This window comes from Anomaloglossus baeobatrachus, chromosome 10 (assembly GCF_048569485.1).
Source record: "Anomaloglossus baeobatrachus isolate aAnoBae1 chromosome 10, aAnoBae1.hap1, whole genome shotgun sequence".
NCBI classification, from domain to species: domain Eukaryota; kingdom Metazoa; phylum Chordata; class Amphibia; order Anura; family Aromobatidae; genus Anomaloglossus; species Anomaloglossus baeobatrachus.
In genome coordinates, this window is record NC_134362.1 from 63,348,365 (window position 1) to 63,364,652 (window position 16,288).

A 16,288-nucleotide genomic window follows, 5' to 3' on the forward strand; every position below is an offset into this window, starting at 1 on the left:
AGGTTGAGGTATCCATTGCGGGTACGGAGGCTGGAGCCCACATGCTGTTTTCCTTCCCCATCCCCCTTGGGGCTCTGGGTGAAGTGGGATCCTATCGGTCTCCAGGCACTGAGGCCGTGCTCCATCCACAGCTCCTGAGGACTCTGCTGGATAGGAGCCGAGTATCGTTCAGGGACATGGCCCTGCTACTTGGAGGTACTCTGTGTCCCCGTGGGGACCGCGCACAGCAACACTCCAGCATTGCTGGGTGTGCTAGTGCACCGGGGACCGCGGCGCTGACCGTGTTAAATGTGCCATTACACACTGCAGCGTCGCTGAGTGTGTTTGTGTATGGGGACTACCGCGCTGACCGCCGCTGCCATTGTTTACACTGCGGCGCGGCTGGGACTTGTAGTGCGCCGGGGACTTCCGCGCCGGCCGCGCTTATACGGCGGCCGCGCTTATTACTCGAGTCCCCGGCTTTTGCGGCCTAGTCTCTTTTACTCCCGCCCCCAGCCCTGCCAGTCAGGGGAAGGGCGGGACGCTGCACAGGACGAGCAGCACTGAGGCCTGGAGCATGCTTTGCATACTCCACCCCTCTCACTGTGCACAGTGGGGCACCAGTTCCCGCACTTTCTGGGTCACGCCCACGGCTCCCTCCTCTCCCCAGGACGCCGGCAGCCATTCCTGTCAGCTCCTTGAACGCTGCAGAGGGGGACAAATTCTAGAAGACCCGGGCAGGGACTCTGGTGGCCTCACAACCGCTTTAAGCGGGTGGTAAGCAGCACCTGTGGTGCTAGCCCCATTTGTGCAGAAGTGTAATTTTAAGTTATATGTTTATAGGATATACTTTACACTGTATGGTGCACAGTTGATTCTGGCTATATACCCTATTGGGTTGCTCAGGGAAGACAACAGCATGGCGCCCACAAAAGGCAGGGGTGCCAAACCACAGGCTTCCTATGCTGCCTGCGCCGCATGTACGACCCCGCTACCGGCAGGATCCACTGACCCTCATTGTGTCCACTGCTCGGCCCCTCTGGCACTTACTCAGCCGGAGCCTCTGCTAAGGGGGGCCCAGGGGGAACCACCTGCTAACACTGTCCAGGTGACGGATAAACTCTCTGAGACTATGGCTAAGATACTAGAAGCCTTGCAGTCCAGACCGGTAGCACAGGGGCACTGTTGAATCATTGCTCCCTGGCCCCCCTCAGTTGGACCAGCAAGGTCCCCCCGGGGTGTCTCATAGATCCCAGGGTGAGGTCTCTGACACAGACCCCGACCCCAGACCGACTAAGCGAGCTCGCTGTGAAATTCCCTCGACATCTTCATATTGTTCAGGGTCTCAGCGGGGGGAATCTCTGGATGATGAAGCGGAGACAGCTAATCAGGATTCTGATCCTGAGGCCGCTCTCAATCTTGATACTCCTGATGGTGACGCCATAGTGAATGATCTTATTGCGTCCATCAATCAAATGTTGGATATTTCTCCCTCAGCTCCTCCAGTGGAGGAGTCAGCTTCTCAGCAGGAGAAATTCCGTTTCAGGTTTCCCAAGCGTACACCGAGTATGTGTCTGGACCACTCTGATTTCAGAGAGGCAGTCCAGAATCACCGTGCTTGTCCAGATAAGCGTTTTTCTAAGCGCCTTAAGGATACACGTTATCCCTTTTCCCCTGACGTGGTCAAAGGTTGGACTCAGTGTCCCAAAGTGGATCCTCCAATCTCCAGACTGGCGGCTAGATCCATACTTGCAGTGGAAGACGGGGCTTCGCTCAAAGATGCCACTGACAGGCAGATGGAACTCTGGCTGAAATCCATCCATGAAGCTATCGGCGCTTCTTTTGCCCCAGCATTCGCAGCCGTATGGGCGCTACAAGCTATCTCAGCAGGTCAAGCGCAAATTGACGCAGCCACACGCACGTCCGCGCCGCAGGTGGCGTCCATAACCTCTCAGACGTCGGCATTTGCGTCTTACGCTATTAATGCTGTCCTGGACTCTGCGAGCCGTACGGCGGTTGCATCCGCCAATTCGGTGGTACTCCGCAGGGCCTTGTGGCTACGGGAATGGAAGGCAGATTCTGCTTCCAAAAAGCGCTTAACCAGTTTGCCAATTTCTGGCGAAATCCAAGGGAAAGGATACATCCTTACCCCAGCCCAAACCGAACATACCCCTACAGAGGAGGGGGCAGTCGAAGTTTCGGTCCTTTCGGGGCGCGGGCAGGTCCCAATTCTCCTCGTCCAAAAGGCCTCAGAAAGATCAAGGGAACTCCGATTCATGGCGGTCTAAGTCACGTCCTAAAAAGACCAACGGAAGTGCCGCTACCAAAGCGGCTTCCTCATGACTTTCGGCCTCCTCAATCTGCATCCTCGGTCGGTGGCAGGCTATCCCGCTTTTGCGACACCTGGCTGCCACGGGTAAAAGACCGTTGGGTGAGAGACATTCTGTCTCACGGTTACAAGATAGAGTTCACCTCTCGTCCCCCGACTCGATTCTTCAGGTCATCCCCGCCTCCCGAGCGAGCCGAGGCTCTTCTGCAGGCGCTGGGCACTCTGAAGGCAGAAGGAGTGGTGGTCCCTGTTCCTCTTCAGCAACAGGGTCACGGTTTTTACCCCAACCTGTTTGTGGTTCCAAAGAAGGACGGGTCTTTCCGTCCTGTCCTGGACCTGAAACTGCTCAACAAACACGTAAAGACCAGGCGGTTCCGGATGGAATCCCTCCGCTCCGTCATCGCCTCAATGTCCCAGGGAGATTTCCTTGCATCGATCGATATCAAAGATGCTTATCTCCACGTTCCGATTGCTCCAGAGCATCAGTGCTTCCTGCGCTTCGCCATAGGAGACGAACACCTTCAGTTCGTGGCACTGCCGTTCGGCCTGGCGACAGCCCCCCGGGTTTTCACCAAGGTCATGGCTACAGTAGTCGCGGTCCTCCACTGCCAGGGTCACTCGGTGATCCCTTACTTAGACGATCTGCTGGTCTAGGCTCCCTCCCAAGAGGCATGCCAGCACAGCCTCAACGCTACTCTGGAGACTCTCCAGAGTTTCGGGTGGATCATCAATTTTCCAAAGTCAAATCTGACACCGGCCCAATCGCTGACATATCTTGGCATGGAGTTTCATACCCTCTCAGCGATAGTGAAGCTTCCGCTGAACAAGCAGCGTTCACTACAGACGAGGGTGCAATCTCTCCTTCAAGGTCAGTCACACCCCTTGAGGCGCCTCATGCACTTCCTAGGGAAGATGGTGGCAGCAATGGAGGCAGTCCCTTTCGCGCAGTTTCACCTGCGTCCTCTTCAATGGGACAACCTACGCAAATGGGACAGGAAACCGACGTCCCTCGACAGGAACGTCTCCCTCTCTCAGGTTTTCCTACCCCCATCCTGGGCGGTGGTCACGACGGACGCGAGTCTGTCAGGGTGGGGAGCAGTTTTTCTCCACCACAGGGCTCAGGGTACGTGGACTCAGCGAGAGTCCTCGCTTCAGATCAATGTTCTGGAGATCAGGGCAGTGTATCTGGCTCTAGAAGCGTTCCAGCAGTGGCTGGAAGGCAAGCAGATCCGAATTCAGTCGGACAACTCCACAGCGGTGGCATACATCAACCACCAAGGCGGGACACGCAGTCGGCAAGCCTTCCAGGAAGTCCGGCGGATTCTACTGTGGGTGGAAGCCACAGCCTCCACCATATCCGCAGTTCACATCCCGGGCGTAGAAAACTGGGAAGCAGACTTTCTCAGTCGCCAGGGCATGGACGCAGGGGAATGGTCCCTTCACCTGGACGTGTTTCAGGAGATATGTTGCCGCTGAGGCATGCCGGACGTCGACCTAATGGCGTCCCGGCACAACAACAAGGTCCCGACGTTCATGGCACGGTCTCAAGATCCCAGAGCTCTGGCGGCAGACGCCTTAGTTCAGGATTGGTCGCAGTTTCAGCTCCCTTATGTGTTTCCTCCTCTTGCACTGTTGCCCAGAGTGTTACGCAAGATCAGGTCCGACTGCCGCCGCGTCATCCTCGTCGCTCCAGACTGGCCGAGGAGGTCGTGGTACCCGGATCTGTGGCATCTCACGGTCGGCCAACCGTGGGCACTACCAGACCGACCAGACTTGTTGTCTCAAGGGCCGTTTTTTCCATCTGAATTCTGCGGCCCTCAACCTGACGGTGTGGCCATTGAGTCCTGGATCCTAGCGTCTTCAGGATTATCTCAAGAGGTCATTGCCACTATGAGACAGGCTAGGAAACCAACGTCCGCCAAGATCTACCACAGGACGTGGAAAATGTTCCTGTCGTGGTGCTCTGCTCAGGGTTTTTCTCCCTGGCCTTTTGCCTTGCCCACTTTTCTGTCCTTCCTTCAATCTGGACTGGAAAAGGGTTTGTCGCTCGGCTCCCTTTAAGGGACAAGTCTCTGCGCTCTGTGTTTTTCCAGAAGCGCCTAGCCAGACTTCCACAGGTACGCACGTTCCTGCAGGGGGTTTGTCACATCGTTCCTCCTTACAAGCGGCCGTTAGATCCCTGGGATCTGAACAGGGTGCTGATGGTTCTTCAGAAACCACCATTCGAGCCAATGAGGGATATTTCTCTCTCACGCCTTTCGCAGAAAGTGGTTTTCCTAGTAGCAGTCACTTCACTTCGGAGAGTGTCTGAGCTTGCAGCGTTGTCGTGCAAAGCCCCTTTCCTGGTGTTTCACCAGGGGTGGTTCTGCGCCCGGTTCCGGAATTTCTCCCTAAGGTGGTATCCCCCTTTCATCTCAATCAGGATATCTCCTTACCCTCTTTTTTTGTCCTCATCCAGTTCACCAATGTGAAAAGGATTTGCACTTGTTAGATCTGGTGAGCGCACTCAGACTCTACATTTCTCGTACGGCGCCCCTGCGCTGCTCGGAGGCACTCTTTGTCCTTGTCGCTGGCCAGCGTAAAGGGTCACAAGCTTCCAAATCAACCCTGGCTCGGTGGATCAAGGAACCAATTCTCGAAGCTTACCGTTCTGCTGGGCTTCCGGTTCCCTCAGGGCTGAAGGCCCATTCTACCAGAGCCGTGGGTGCGTCCTGGGCTTTGAGGCACCAGGCTACGGCTCAGCAGGTGTGTCAGGCGGCTACCTGGTCGAGCCTGCACACTTTCACGAAACACTATCAGGTGCATACCTATGCTTCGGCGGATGCCAGCCTAGGTAGAAGAGTCCTTCAGGCGGCGGTTGCCCACCTGTAGGAAGGGGCCGTTTTACGGCTCTATTACGAGGTATTATTTTACCCACCCAGGGACTGCTTTTGGACGTCCCAATTGTCTGGGTCTCCCAATGGAGCGACAAAGAAGGGAATTTTGTTTACTTACCGTAAATTCCTTTTCTTCTAGATCCAATTGGGAGACCCAGCACCCGCCCCTGTTTTTTTGTGTACACATGTTGTTCATGTTGAATGGTTTCAGTTCTCCGATATTCCTTCGGATTGAATTTACTTTAAACCAGTCTATAATTTTTTTCCTCCTTCTTGCTTTTGCACCAAAACTGAGGCGCCCGTGGGAGCACGGGGGGTGTATAGGCAGAAGGGGAGGGGCTTTACACTTTTAGTGTAATACTTTGTGCGGCCTCCGGAGGCATAGCCTATACACCCAATTGTCTGGGTCTCCCAATTGGAGCTAGAAGAAAAGGAATTTACGGTAAGTAAACAAAATTCCCTTCTTCTCGGGCAGCCAAAGCTTCCCTTCAGTGGTGGCTTCTTCCCACTTCTCTGTCGAAGGGGAAATCCTTCCTGCCCCCATCCTGGGCGGTGGTCACGACGGACGCGAGCCTGTCAGGATGGGGAGCGGTCTTTCTCCACCACAGGGCTCAGGGTACTTGGACTCAGACAGAGTCCTCCCTTCAGATCAATGTTCTGGAGATAAGGGCAGTGTATCTTGCCCAAAAGGCGTTCCAGCCGTGGCTGGAAGGCAAACAGATCCGAATTCAGTCGGACAACTCCACAGCGGTGGCATACATCAACCACCAAGGCGGGACACGCAGTCGGCAAGCCTTCCAGGAAGTCCGGCGGATTCTGCTGTGGGTGGAAGCCACAGCCTCCACCATATCCGCAGTTCACATCCCGGGTGTAGAAAACTGGGAAGCAGACTTTCTCAGTCGCCAGGGCATGGACGCAGGGGAATGGTCCCTTCACCCGGACGTGTTTCAGGAGATCTGTTGCCGCTGGGGCATGCCGGACGTCGACCTAATGGCGTCCCGGCACAACAACAAGGTCCTGACATTCATGGCACGGTCTCAAGATCACAGAGCTCTGGCGGCATACGCCTTAGTTCAGGATTGGTCGCAGTTTCAACTCCCTTATGTGTTTCCTCCTCTGGCACTGTTGCCCAGAGTGTTACGCAAGATCAGGGCCGACTGCCGCCGCGCCATCCTCGTCGCTCCAGACTGGCCGAGGAGGTCGTGGTACCCGGATCTGTGGCATCTCACGGTCGGTCAACCGTGGGCACTACCAGACCGACCAGACTTGCTGTCTCAAGGGCCGTTTTTCCATCTGAATTCTGCGGCCCTCAACCTGACGGTGTGGCCATTGAGTCCTGGATCCTAGCGTCTTCAGGATTATCTCAAGAGGGCATTGCCACTATGAGACAGGCTAGGAAACCAACGTCCGCCAAGATCTACCACAGGACGTGGAAAATATTCCTGTCGTGGTGCTCTGCTCAGGGTTTTTCTCCCTGGCCATTTACCTTGCCCACTTTTCTGTCCTTCCTTCAATCCGGATTGGAAAAGGGTTTGTCGCTCGGCTCCCTTAAGGGACAAGTCTCTGCGCTCTGTGTTTTTTCAGAAGCGCCTAGCCAGACTTCCACAGGTACGCACGTTCCTGCAGGGGGTTTGTCACATCGTCCCTCCTTACAAGCGTCCGTTAGAACCCTGGGATCTGAACAGGGTGCTGATGGCTCTTCAGAAACCACCGTTCGAGCCAATGAGGGATATTTCTCTCTCACGCCTTTCGCAGAAAGTGGTTTTCCTAGTAGCAGTCACTTCACTTCGGAGAGTGTCTGAGCTAGCAGCGTTGTCATGCAAAGCTCCTTTCCTGGTGTTTCACCAGGACAAGGTGGTTCTGCGTCCGGTGCCGGAATTTCTCCCTAAGGTGGTATCCCCTTTTCATCTCAATCAGGATATCTCCTTACCCTTTTTTTGTCCTCATCCAGTTCACCAATGTGAAAAGGATTTGCACTTGTTAGATCTGGTGAGAGCACTCAGATTCTACATTTCTCGTACGGCGCCTCTGCGCCGCTCGGATGCACTCTTTGTCCTTGTCGCTGGCCAGCGTAAAGGGACACAAGCTTCCAAATCAACCCTGGCTCGGTGGATCAAGGAACCAATTCTCGAAGCTTATCGTTCCTCGGGGCTTCCGGTTCCCTCAGGGCTGAAGGCCCATTCTACCAGGGCCGTGGGAGCGTCCTGGGCCTTGCGGCACCAGGCTACGGCTCAGCAGGTGTGTCAGGCAGCTACCTGGTCGAGCCTGCACACTTTCACGAAACACTATCAGGTGCATACCTATGCTTCGGCAGATGCCAGCCTAGGTAGGCGAGTCCTTCAGGCGGCGGTTGCCCACCTGTAGGACGGAGCCGTTTACGGCTCTATTATGAGGTATTATTTACCCACCCAGGGACTGCTTTTGGACGTCCCAAGTGTCTGGGTCTCCCAATGGAGCGACAAAGAAGGGAATTTTGTTTACTTACCGTAAATTCCTTTTCTTCTAGCTCCAATTGGGAGACCCAGCACCCGCCCCTGTTTTTTGTGTACACATGTTGTTCATGTTGAATGGTTTCAGTTCTCCGATATTCCTTCGGATTGAATTTACTTTAAACCAATTTATAATTTTTTCCTCCCTCTTGCTTTTGCACCAAAACTGAGGAGCCCGTGAGGCACGGGGGGTGTATAGGCAGAAGGGGAGGGGCTTTACACTTTTAGTGTAATACTTTGTGTGGCCTCCGGAGGCATAGCTATACACCAAGTGTCTGGGTCTCCCAATTGGAGCTAGAAGAAAAGGAATTTACGGCAAGTAAACAAAATTCACTTTCTTTTTCGCTCCTAATTGGGAGACCCAGACAGTGGGTGTATAGCTACTGCCCTCTGGAGGCCGCACAAAGAACTACACTTAAAAGTGTAAGGCCCCTCCCCTTCTGGCTATACACCCTCCCGTAGGAGTACAGATTCCTCAGTTTTAGCTTTGTGCGCAAGGAGGTCAGACACGCACGCATAGCTCCATTGTTTTTAGTCAGCAGCAGCTGCTGACTATATCGGATGGAAGAAAAGAGGACACATATAGTGTCCCCAGCATGCTCCCTTCTCACCCCACTGTATGTCGGAGGTGTTTGTAAGGTTGAGGTACCCATTGCGGGTACGGCGGCAGGAGCCCACATGCTGATTCCTTCCCCATCCCTTTTTACAGGGCTCTGGGTGAAGTGGGATTTACCGGTCTCCAGGCACTGAGACCGTGCTCCATCTACAGCCCCTGGAGAAGATGCTGGATGGAGCGGAGTACATCAGGGACATGGCCCTGCTTCCTCAAGGTACTCTGTGTCCCCGTGCATTTGGCGCTCACACCGCAGCTTGCTGGGTGTTGTAGTGCGCCGGGGGACATCAGCGCTACGGCGCTTGTGCCAGGCCTCATTCAGCTTCGCTGAAGCAGGCACACTAGTGGAAAACGGTCGCGCCGGCCGCTGGGACTGCGGCGCGGCTGGCACTTGTGGTGCGCCGGGGACTTCAGCGCGGCCCGCGCTTTTACGGCGGCCGCGCTGATAACTCGAGTCCCCGGCTTTTGCGGCCTGCTTCCGTTCGTTCCCGCCCCCGGACCTGCCAGTCAGGAGAGGGGCGGGACGCTGGCCACGTCTAGGAACGGTCATGCCGGCCGCTGGGACTGCGGCGCGGCTGACACTTGTGGTGCGCCGGGGACTTCAGCGCGGCCCGCGCTTTTACGGCGGCCGCGCTGATAACTCGAGTCCCCGGCTTTTGCGGCCTGCTTCCGTTCGTTCCCGCCCCCAGACCTGCCAGTCAGGAGAGGGGCGGGACGCTGGCCAGTGCATCAGCGCTGAGGGCTGGAGTCGTTTTTACATACTCCAGCCCTCACAATCGGCACAGAGGGGACACTGTTCCCGCACTTTTGTTTGGGAACTCCCACGGACCGCCCCTCTCCACAGACGCCGGCAGCCATTCCTGCTGACACGCTGAGCTGCAGAGGGGAGCCGGGGAGACCCAGACAGGGAATCTGCAGCCTCTTACCCGCTATTCAGCGGGCGGTAAGCCCCCTCTTGTGCCAGTATTATTCTTAGTATTTTGTTTATACAAATACTTTGTATTGCATAGCGCTGGTCGCCCTTTGGCTATAGACTCTCTCACATTGCAGAGAGCCAGCAACATGTCGTCCGTAAAACGCAAGGGTGCCAAGGCACAGACATTATATGCTTCCTGCACCGCTTGTGGGACTTTTCTACCAGCAGGCTCCACGGACCCCCATTGTGTGCAGTGCTCGGCCCCTGCGGCGCTTGCACAGTCGGGACCTCTGCTGGACGTGACCCAGGGTGTACCACCTGTGAATGCTGTCCAGGTGACAGGAACTGAGTTTGCAGCTTTTGCTGACAGAATGTCTCTCACTATGTCACAAATTCTTGACACATTGCGAGCTAGGCCTGTACTTCAGGCCACGGACACTGTGCAATCATTGCCCCCTGGTCCCCCTCAGCTCCAAGCTCCGGGACGGGCATATACACCTCAGGGTGAAGACTCTGACTCGGACGATGGCCCCGGGCAGCCTAAGCGGGCTCGCTATGACGGGCCTTCACATTCATCTCAATGGTCAGGATCCCAGCGAGATGAATCTATGGGTGATGAGGCGGACGTAACTGATCAGGATTCTGATCCTGGGACCGCTCTCAATCTAGATACACCAGATGGTGACGCCATAGTTAATGATCTTATATTTAACATCAATAAGATGTTAAATATTTCCCCACCAGCTCCTCTTGTGGAGGAGTCAGCTTCGCAGCACGAGAGAATCCATTTCAGATACCCTAAGCGTACTTTAAGCACTTTTCTGGACCACGCTGACTTTAGAGACGCAATCCAGAAACCCCACGCTTATCCTGAAAGGCGTTTTCCTAAACGGCTTAAAGATACACGCTATCCTTTTCCCCCTGAGGTGGTCAAGGGTTGGACCCAGTGTCCAAAAGTGGATCCTCCAATTTCCAGGCTTGCAGCTAGATCCTTGGTTGCAGTTGAAGATGGAGCGGCACTTAAAGATGCCACTGACAGGCAGATGGAGCTCTGGCTGAAATCCATCTATGAAGCGATTGGAGCGTCATTAGCGCCTTCTTTTGCGGCCGTATGGGCACTCCAAGCTATCTCAGCCGGGCTTGCGCGAGTTGACTCCGTCACACGTGCATGTGCCCCGCAGGTAGCACCATTGACCTCGCAAATGGCGGCATTCGCGTCGTACGCGATTAATGCTGTTCTTGACGCTACAAGCCGCACGGCAGTGGCGTCAGCCAACTCCGTTGTTTTGCGTAGGGCCCTGTGGTTGAGACATTGGAAAGCAGATTCTCATTCCAAGAAGTGCTTAACCAATTTGCCTTTTTCTCGTGACCGATTGTTTGGAGAGCGTTTGGATGAAATCATCAAACACTCCAAGGGTAAGGACTCATCCTTACCGCAACACAGACAAAACAAACCCCAACAAAGGAAGGGTCAGTCTGGTTATCGGTCCTTTCGAGGACCGGGCAGGTCCCAATTCGCCTCGTCAAAAAAGACTCAAAAGGACCAGAGACGCTCAGATTCTTGGAGGTCTCAGTCACGCCCAAAAAGGACAGCCGGAGGAACCGTTGCCAAGACGGCGTCCTCCTGACTTGCGGTCTCCGATTCCCACACCCGCGGTCGGTGGGAGGCTTTCCCACTTTGGCGACATCTGGCTGTCACACGTCAAAGACCGTTGGGTGAGGGATATTCTGTCTCACGGGTACAGGATAGAGTTCAGTTCTCGTCCGCCAACTCGTTTCTTCAGAACTTCTCCACCACCAGACCGAGCCGATGCTCTGTTGCAGGCGGTGGCCGCTCTAAAGGCGGAAGGAGTGGTGACCTCCGTCCCGCTTCAGGAACAAGGTCACGGTTTTTACTCCAATCTGTTTGTGGTCCCAAAAAAGGACGGATCGTATCGGCCCGTCCTGGATCTAAAGTTGCTCAACAGACACGTAAAAGTCAGGAGGTTCCGGATGGAATCCCTACGCTCCGTCATAGCCTCAATGTCTCAAGGAGATTTTCTAGCATCAATAGATCAGAGTTTCGGGTGGATTATCAACTTTCCAAAGTCTCATCTAACCCCGACCCAATCTCTGACTTATCTTGGCATGGAGTTTCATACTCTATCAGCGATAGTGAAGCTTCCACTGGACAAGCAATGCTCGCTACGGACTGGAGTGCAATCTCTCCTTCAGAGCCAGTCGCACTCACTGAGGCGCCTCATGCATTTCCTAGGAAAGATGGTAGCAGCAATGGAGGCAGTCCCGTTCGCGCAGTTTCATCTGCGCCCTCTACAATGGGACATTCTACGCCAATGGGACGGGAAATCGACGTCCCTCGACAGGACTGTCTCCCTCTCTCAGACTGCCAAGGACTCTCTCCGTTGGTGGCTTCTCCCCACCTCATTGTCACAGGGAAAGTCGTTCCTTCCCCCGTCCTGGGCAGTGGTCACGACGGATGCGAGCCTATCAGGGTGGGGAGCGGTGTATCTCCACCACAGGGCTCAGGGGATGTGGACTCTGGAAGAGTCCACCCTGCAGATCAATGTTCTGGAAATCAGAGCAATCTATCTTGCCCTGCGAGCCTTCCAACAATGGCTGGAAGGCAAGCAGATTCGGATTCAGTCGGACAATTCTACGGCGGTGGCTTACATCAACCACCAAGGGGGAACACGCAGTCGCCAAGCTTTTCAAGAAGTCCAACGGATTTTGACGTGGGTGGAAAGCAGAGCGTCCACCATATCCGCAGTTCACATCCCAGGCGTGGAAAACTGGGAAGCAGACTTTCTCAGTCGCCAGGGCATGGACGCAGGAGAATGGTCCCTTCACCCGGACGTGTTTCAGCAGATCTGTTGCCGCTGGGGGACGCCGGACGTCGATCTGATGGCGTCACGGCACAACAACAAGGTCCCAGTTTTCATGGCACGGTCTCACGATCACCGAGCACTGGCGGCAGACGCCTTGGTTCAGGATTGGTCGCAATTCCGACTCCCCTATGTGTTCCCACCTCTAGCATTGTTACCCAGAGTTCTCCGGAAAATCAGGTCCGACTGCCATCGAGCCATACTCGTCGCTCCAGATTGGCCAAGAAGGTCGTGGTACCCGGATCTGTGGCATCTCACGGTAGGCCAACCGTGGACACTACCAGACCGTCCAGATTTGCTGTCTCAAGGGCCGTTTTTCCATCTGAATTCTGCGGCCCTGAACCTGACTGTGTGGCCATTGAGTCCTGGATCCTAGCGGCCTCAGGTTTATCTCAGGAGGTTGTTGCCACAATGAGACAGGCTAGAAAACCATCCTCAGCTAAGATCTATCACAGAACGTGGAAGATATTCTTAGCGTGGTGCTTGGCTCAAGGGTTTTCTCCCTGGCCATTTGCATTGCCAATTTTTCTTTCCTTCCTGCAGTCTGGGTTGGAAAAAGGTTTGTCGCTTAGCTCTCTTAAGGGTCAAGTCTCCGCGCTATCCGTATTCTTTCAGAAGCGCTTGGCACAGCTTTCTAAAGTACGCACGTTTCTCCAAGGAGTTTGTCATATCGTTCCTCCTTACAGACGGCCATTGGAACCCTGGGATCTGAACAAGGTTCTCATTGCTCTCCAGAAGCCGCCTTTCGAGCCTTTGAAAGAGGTTCCCCTTTCTCGGCTTTCACAAAAGGTAGTTTTTCTTGTGGCGGTCACGTCTCTTCGAAGAGTGTCCGAGCTAGCGGCGTTATCTTGCAAATCTCCCTTCCTGGTGTTTCACCAAGACAAGGTAGTACTGCGTCCAATTCCAGAGTTTTCTCCCAAGGTGGTTTCTTCCTTTCATCTCAATCAGGATATCACCTTACCATCTTTGTGTCCGCATCCAGTTCACCAATTTGAAAAGGGTTTACATCTGTTGGACCTGGTGAGAGCACTCAGGATTTACATTTCTCGCACGGCGGCTCTACGCCGTTCGGATGCGCTCTTTGTCCTAGTCGCTGGTCAGCATAAGGGATCGCAAGCTTCCAAATCCACCCTGGCGCGGTGGATCAAGGAACCAATTCTTCACACATACCGTTCTGCTGGGCTTCCGATTCCATCTGGACTGAAGGCCCATTCTACCAGAGCCGTGGGTGCGTCCTGGGCATTACGGCATCAGGCTACGGCTCAGCAAGTGTGCCAGGCGGCTACCTGGTCGAGTCTGCACACGTTTACCAAACACTATCAAGTGCATACCTACGCTTCGGCAGATGCCAGCCTAGGTAGACAGGTCCTTCAGGCGGCGGTGGCCCACCTGTAGGAAGAGGCTGTCTGACAGCCCGTTCATGTGGTATCTTTTTACCCACCCAGGGACTGCTTTTGGACGTCCCACTGTCTGGGTCTCCCAATTAGGAGCGAAAAAGAAGAAGGGAATTTTGTTTACTTACCGTAAATTCCTTTTCTTCTAGCTCCAATTGGGAGACCCAGCACCCGCCCTATTTGTTCTTAGGGTTTCGTTTTTTCGGGTGCACATGTTGTTCATGTTGTTTCTTAAGTTCTCCGATCGTGTTATCGGATTGAATTTGTTTTTGAAACTGTTATTGGCTTTCCTCCTTCTTGCTTTGGTACTAAAACTGAGGAATCTGTACTCCTACGGGAGGGTGTATAGCCAGAAGGGGAGGGGCCTTACACTTTTAAGTGTAGTTCTTTGTGCGGCCTCCAGAGGGCAGTAGCTATACACCCACTGTCTGGGTCTCCCAATTGGAGCTAGAAGAAAAGGAATTTACGGTAAGTAAACAAAATTCCCTTCTCTTCTGTGTCTGTGTTTATTTACTGTCTCTTACAGGTTTGTGTGATGCAGGTATCTGACAGACGCCTGTACCATCACAAACCTAGGGTTTAGCAGCAGCTATGTGCCGCTGCTAACCCCTGCTATTACCCCGACTGGCACCGCATCACGCCAGCGGGAAGTGCCGGTATTGCACACCGGTATGTCGCATCTAACAGATGCGACATACCGGACGGCTGCGGGCTGAGGATATATCGGCCCCGGCCAGCGTTATCTTGGCTGGATGTGAAGATTAGGGGGACCGCGCGTCGTGTTTTTTTTTAATTTTTTTTTTATTTTTTACTTTCACCGGAATCACAGGTGCGAGGGGCTCTGGCAGCACCCGGCAGCCTCGCACGTGTGACTCCGGGCACTGGATAAACAGCACAGATACTGCGCGACGGCTGGGGCTGCAGCCGAGCACTATAACTGTGCTGCCGAGTGTGTTTACCACCGTGACCGACAGTGCACTGCTTTCCCCGCCCACCGGCCGTCCTGGCGCCTGTGATTGGTTGCAGTTAGCTGACACGCTGACACTCAGGATGGGGGCGTGTCTATCTGCAACCAACACACGCCGGTGGGCGGGGAAAACCATGAATATTGAATTGTCGGCTCCGGAAGGAGTGTGTCGCCATGACAGCGCCTCGGTGAGTATGCCGCGCTCGTTCCCAGCCCTCTAGCCCCTCCACAAACGTTTTAACCCTCCGGATTCCGGTCCCCATTGACTTATATGGGCACCGGATTCCGGAGCGGATCGGACTTATTTTTAAGTCTAATGACCCGCCGGCCCCGGATTATTGCCTTCCTGCTCAACTCTAACTATGATTCAAAAGCATCTCCTTTTAAAGGTGTATGTGTGTTAATTCCACAGCGCTTTATATACATCATCATCACAGTCCCCATTGGGGCTCACATTCTAAATTCCCTCTCAGTATGTTTTTGGAGTGTGGAAGGAAACGAGACGAAACCTACACAGACGCTGGGAGGACATGCAAACTCCTTGCAGATGTTGTCCTTGGTGGGATTTGAACCCAAGACCCTAGCGCTGCAAGACTGCAGTGCTAACCACTGAGCCACTGTACAGTGCTAACCACTGAGCCATCGTGCCACCCACATTTGGGGCAGAGATGGGCAATTAATTTTTTTTTTTAGGGGCACATGAATGACAGTGGCTGATATGGAGGGCTGAACCAATAGGTTAAAATTATGATCATATTAATTTATCATCGTATCACTTAATATTGAGCAGAATTAAGTATGTGGACATCCCCCTATATACAGTGAGTACAAACACAGCCCCTAACATACAGTATGAGCCTCCAAATTACCTATATTCAGTATGAGCCCACACAGCCTCCCTATATACAGCATGAGTCTCCACATAGTTCCCTGCATACAGCATATGCATGCCACAGCCTCTCTATGTACGGCGTGAGCCCCCACGTAGCGTCTCTCTATGTACGGCGTGAGCCCCCACGTAGCCTCTCTATGTACGGTGTGAGCCCCCACGTAGCCTCTCTATGTACGGCGTGAGCCCCCACGTAGCCTCTCTCTATGTACGGCGTGAGCCCCCACTTAGCCTCTCTATGTACGGCGTGAGCCCCTACGTAGCCTCTCTATGTACGGCGTGAGCCCCCACGTAGCCTATGTACGGCGTGAGCCCCCACGTAGCCTATGTACGGCGTGAGCCCCCACGTATCCTATGTACGGCGTGAGCCCCCACGTAGCCTATGTACGGCGTGAGCCCCCACGTAGCCTCTCTCTGTACGGCGTGAGCCCCCACGTAGGCCGGATGTGGTCTGTGTCTTGCACCTTGCTTAGCGCTGCTCTAGGGCATCAGACCACCTGAAAATGAAATGTAAAGTGTATGTTTGTATTTGCGTCCAGTTCTGCAGCGTCCTCGCCATGTATCTGCAGTAGCACTTTGTAGCACAGTAATGGTAAATGTATTAAGAGCTGATGATCCTTCTGTGTGGAGTTCTAGAGCTCAGAGACTAAAACCGGGTGTGAACATTGATCTAACAACGATGCTGTCTGTTTATATTATTACTATTGCTTTATAGCTTTTATCTGTGTGTTTTCCCTCTACTCTCGTAGGGTGTAGTAACCGCAGCCACCAGTCTGATCACTACATTGGCACAGAAGAATCCTGAGGAGTTCAAGACCTCGGTGTCCCTTGCAGTGTCCCGGCTGAGTAGGGTAATGATGAAAGTGTACAATCCATTCATGACTTGTGTCTGTATTCTGCAGAGGAATGTCCTGGTGTGCAAACTTGGGAGCTGTATCATGCTCAGTGCACCGA

At 53.9% G+C, this 16,288-nt stretch overlaps 1 protein-coding gene across 4 annotated transcripts in view; it reads left to right on the forward strand.

Moving 5' to 3' along the window:
- Positions 1–16,288, forward strand: part of AP2A2 (adaptor related protein complex 2 subunit alpha 2) — a 163,722-nt gene that overhangs the window by 50,532 nt on the left and 96,902 nt on the right. For all 4 annotated transcript variants that reach the window (XM_075326941.1, XM_075326942.1, XM_075326943.1 and 1 more), the window contains exon 6: positions 16,084–16,185. In XM_075326941.1, coding sequence (XP_075183056.1) covers positions 16,084–16,185 — 102 coding nt within the window. The remainder of the gene's footprint in view (positions 1–16,083; positions 16,186–16,288) is intronic.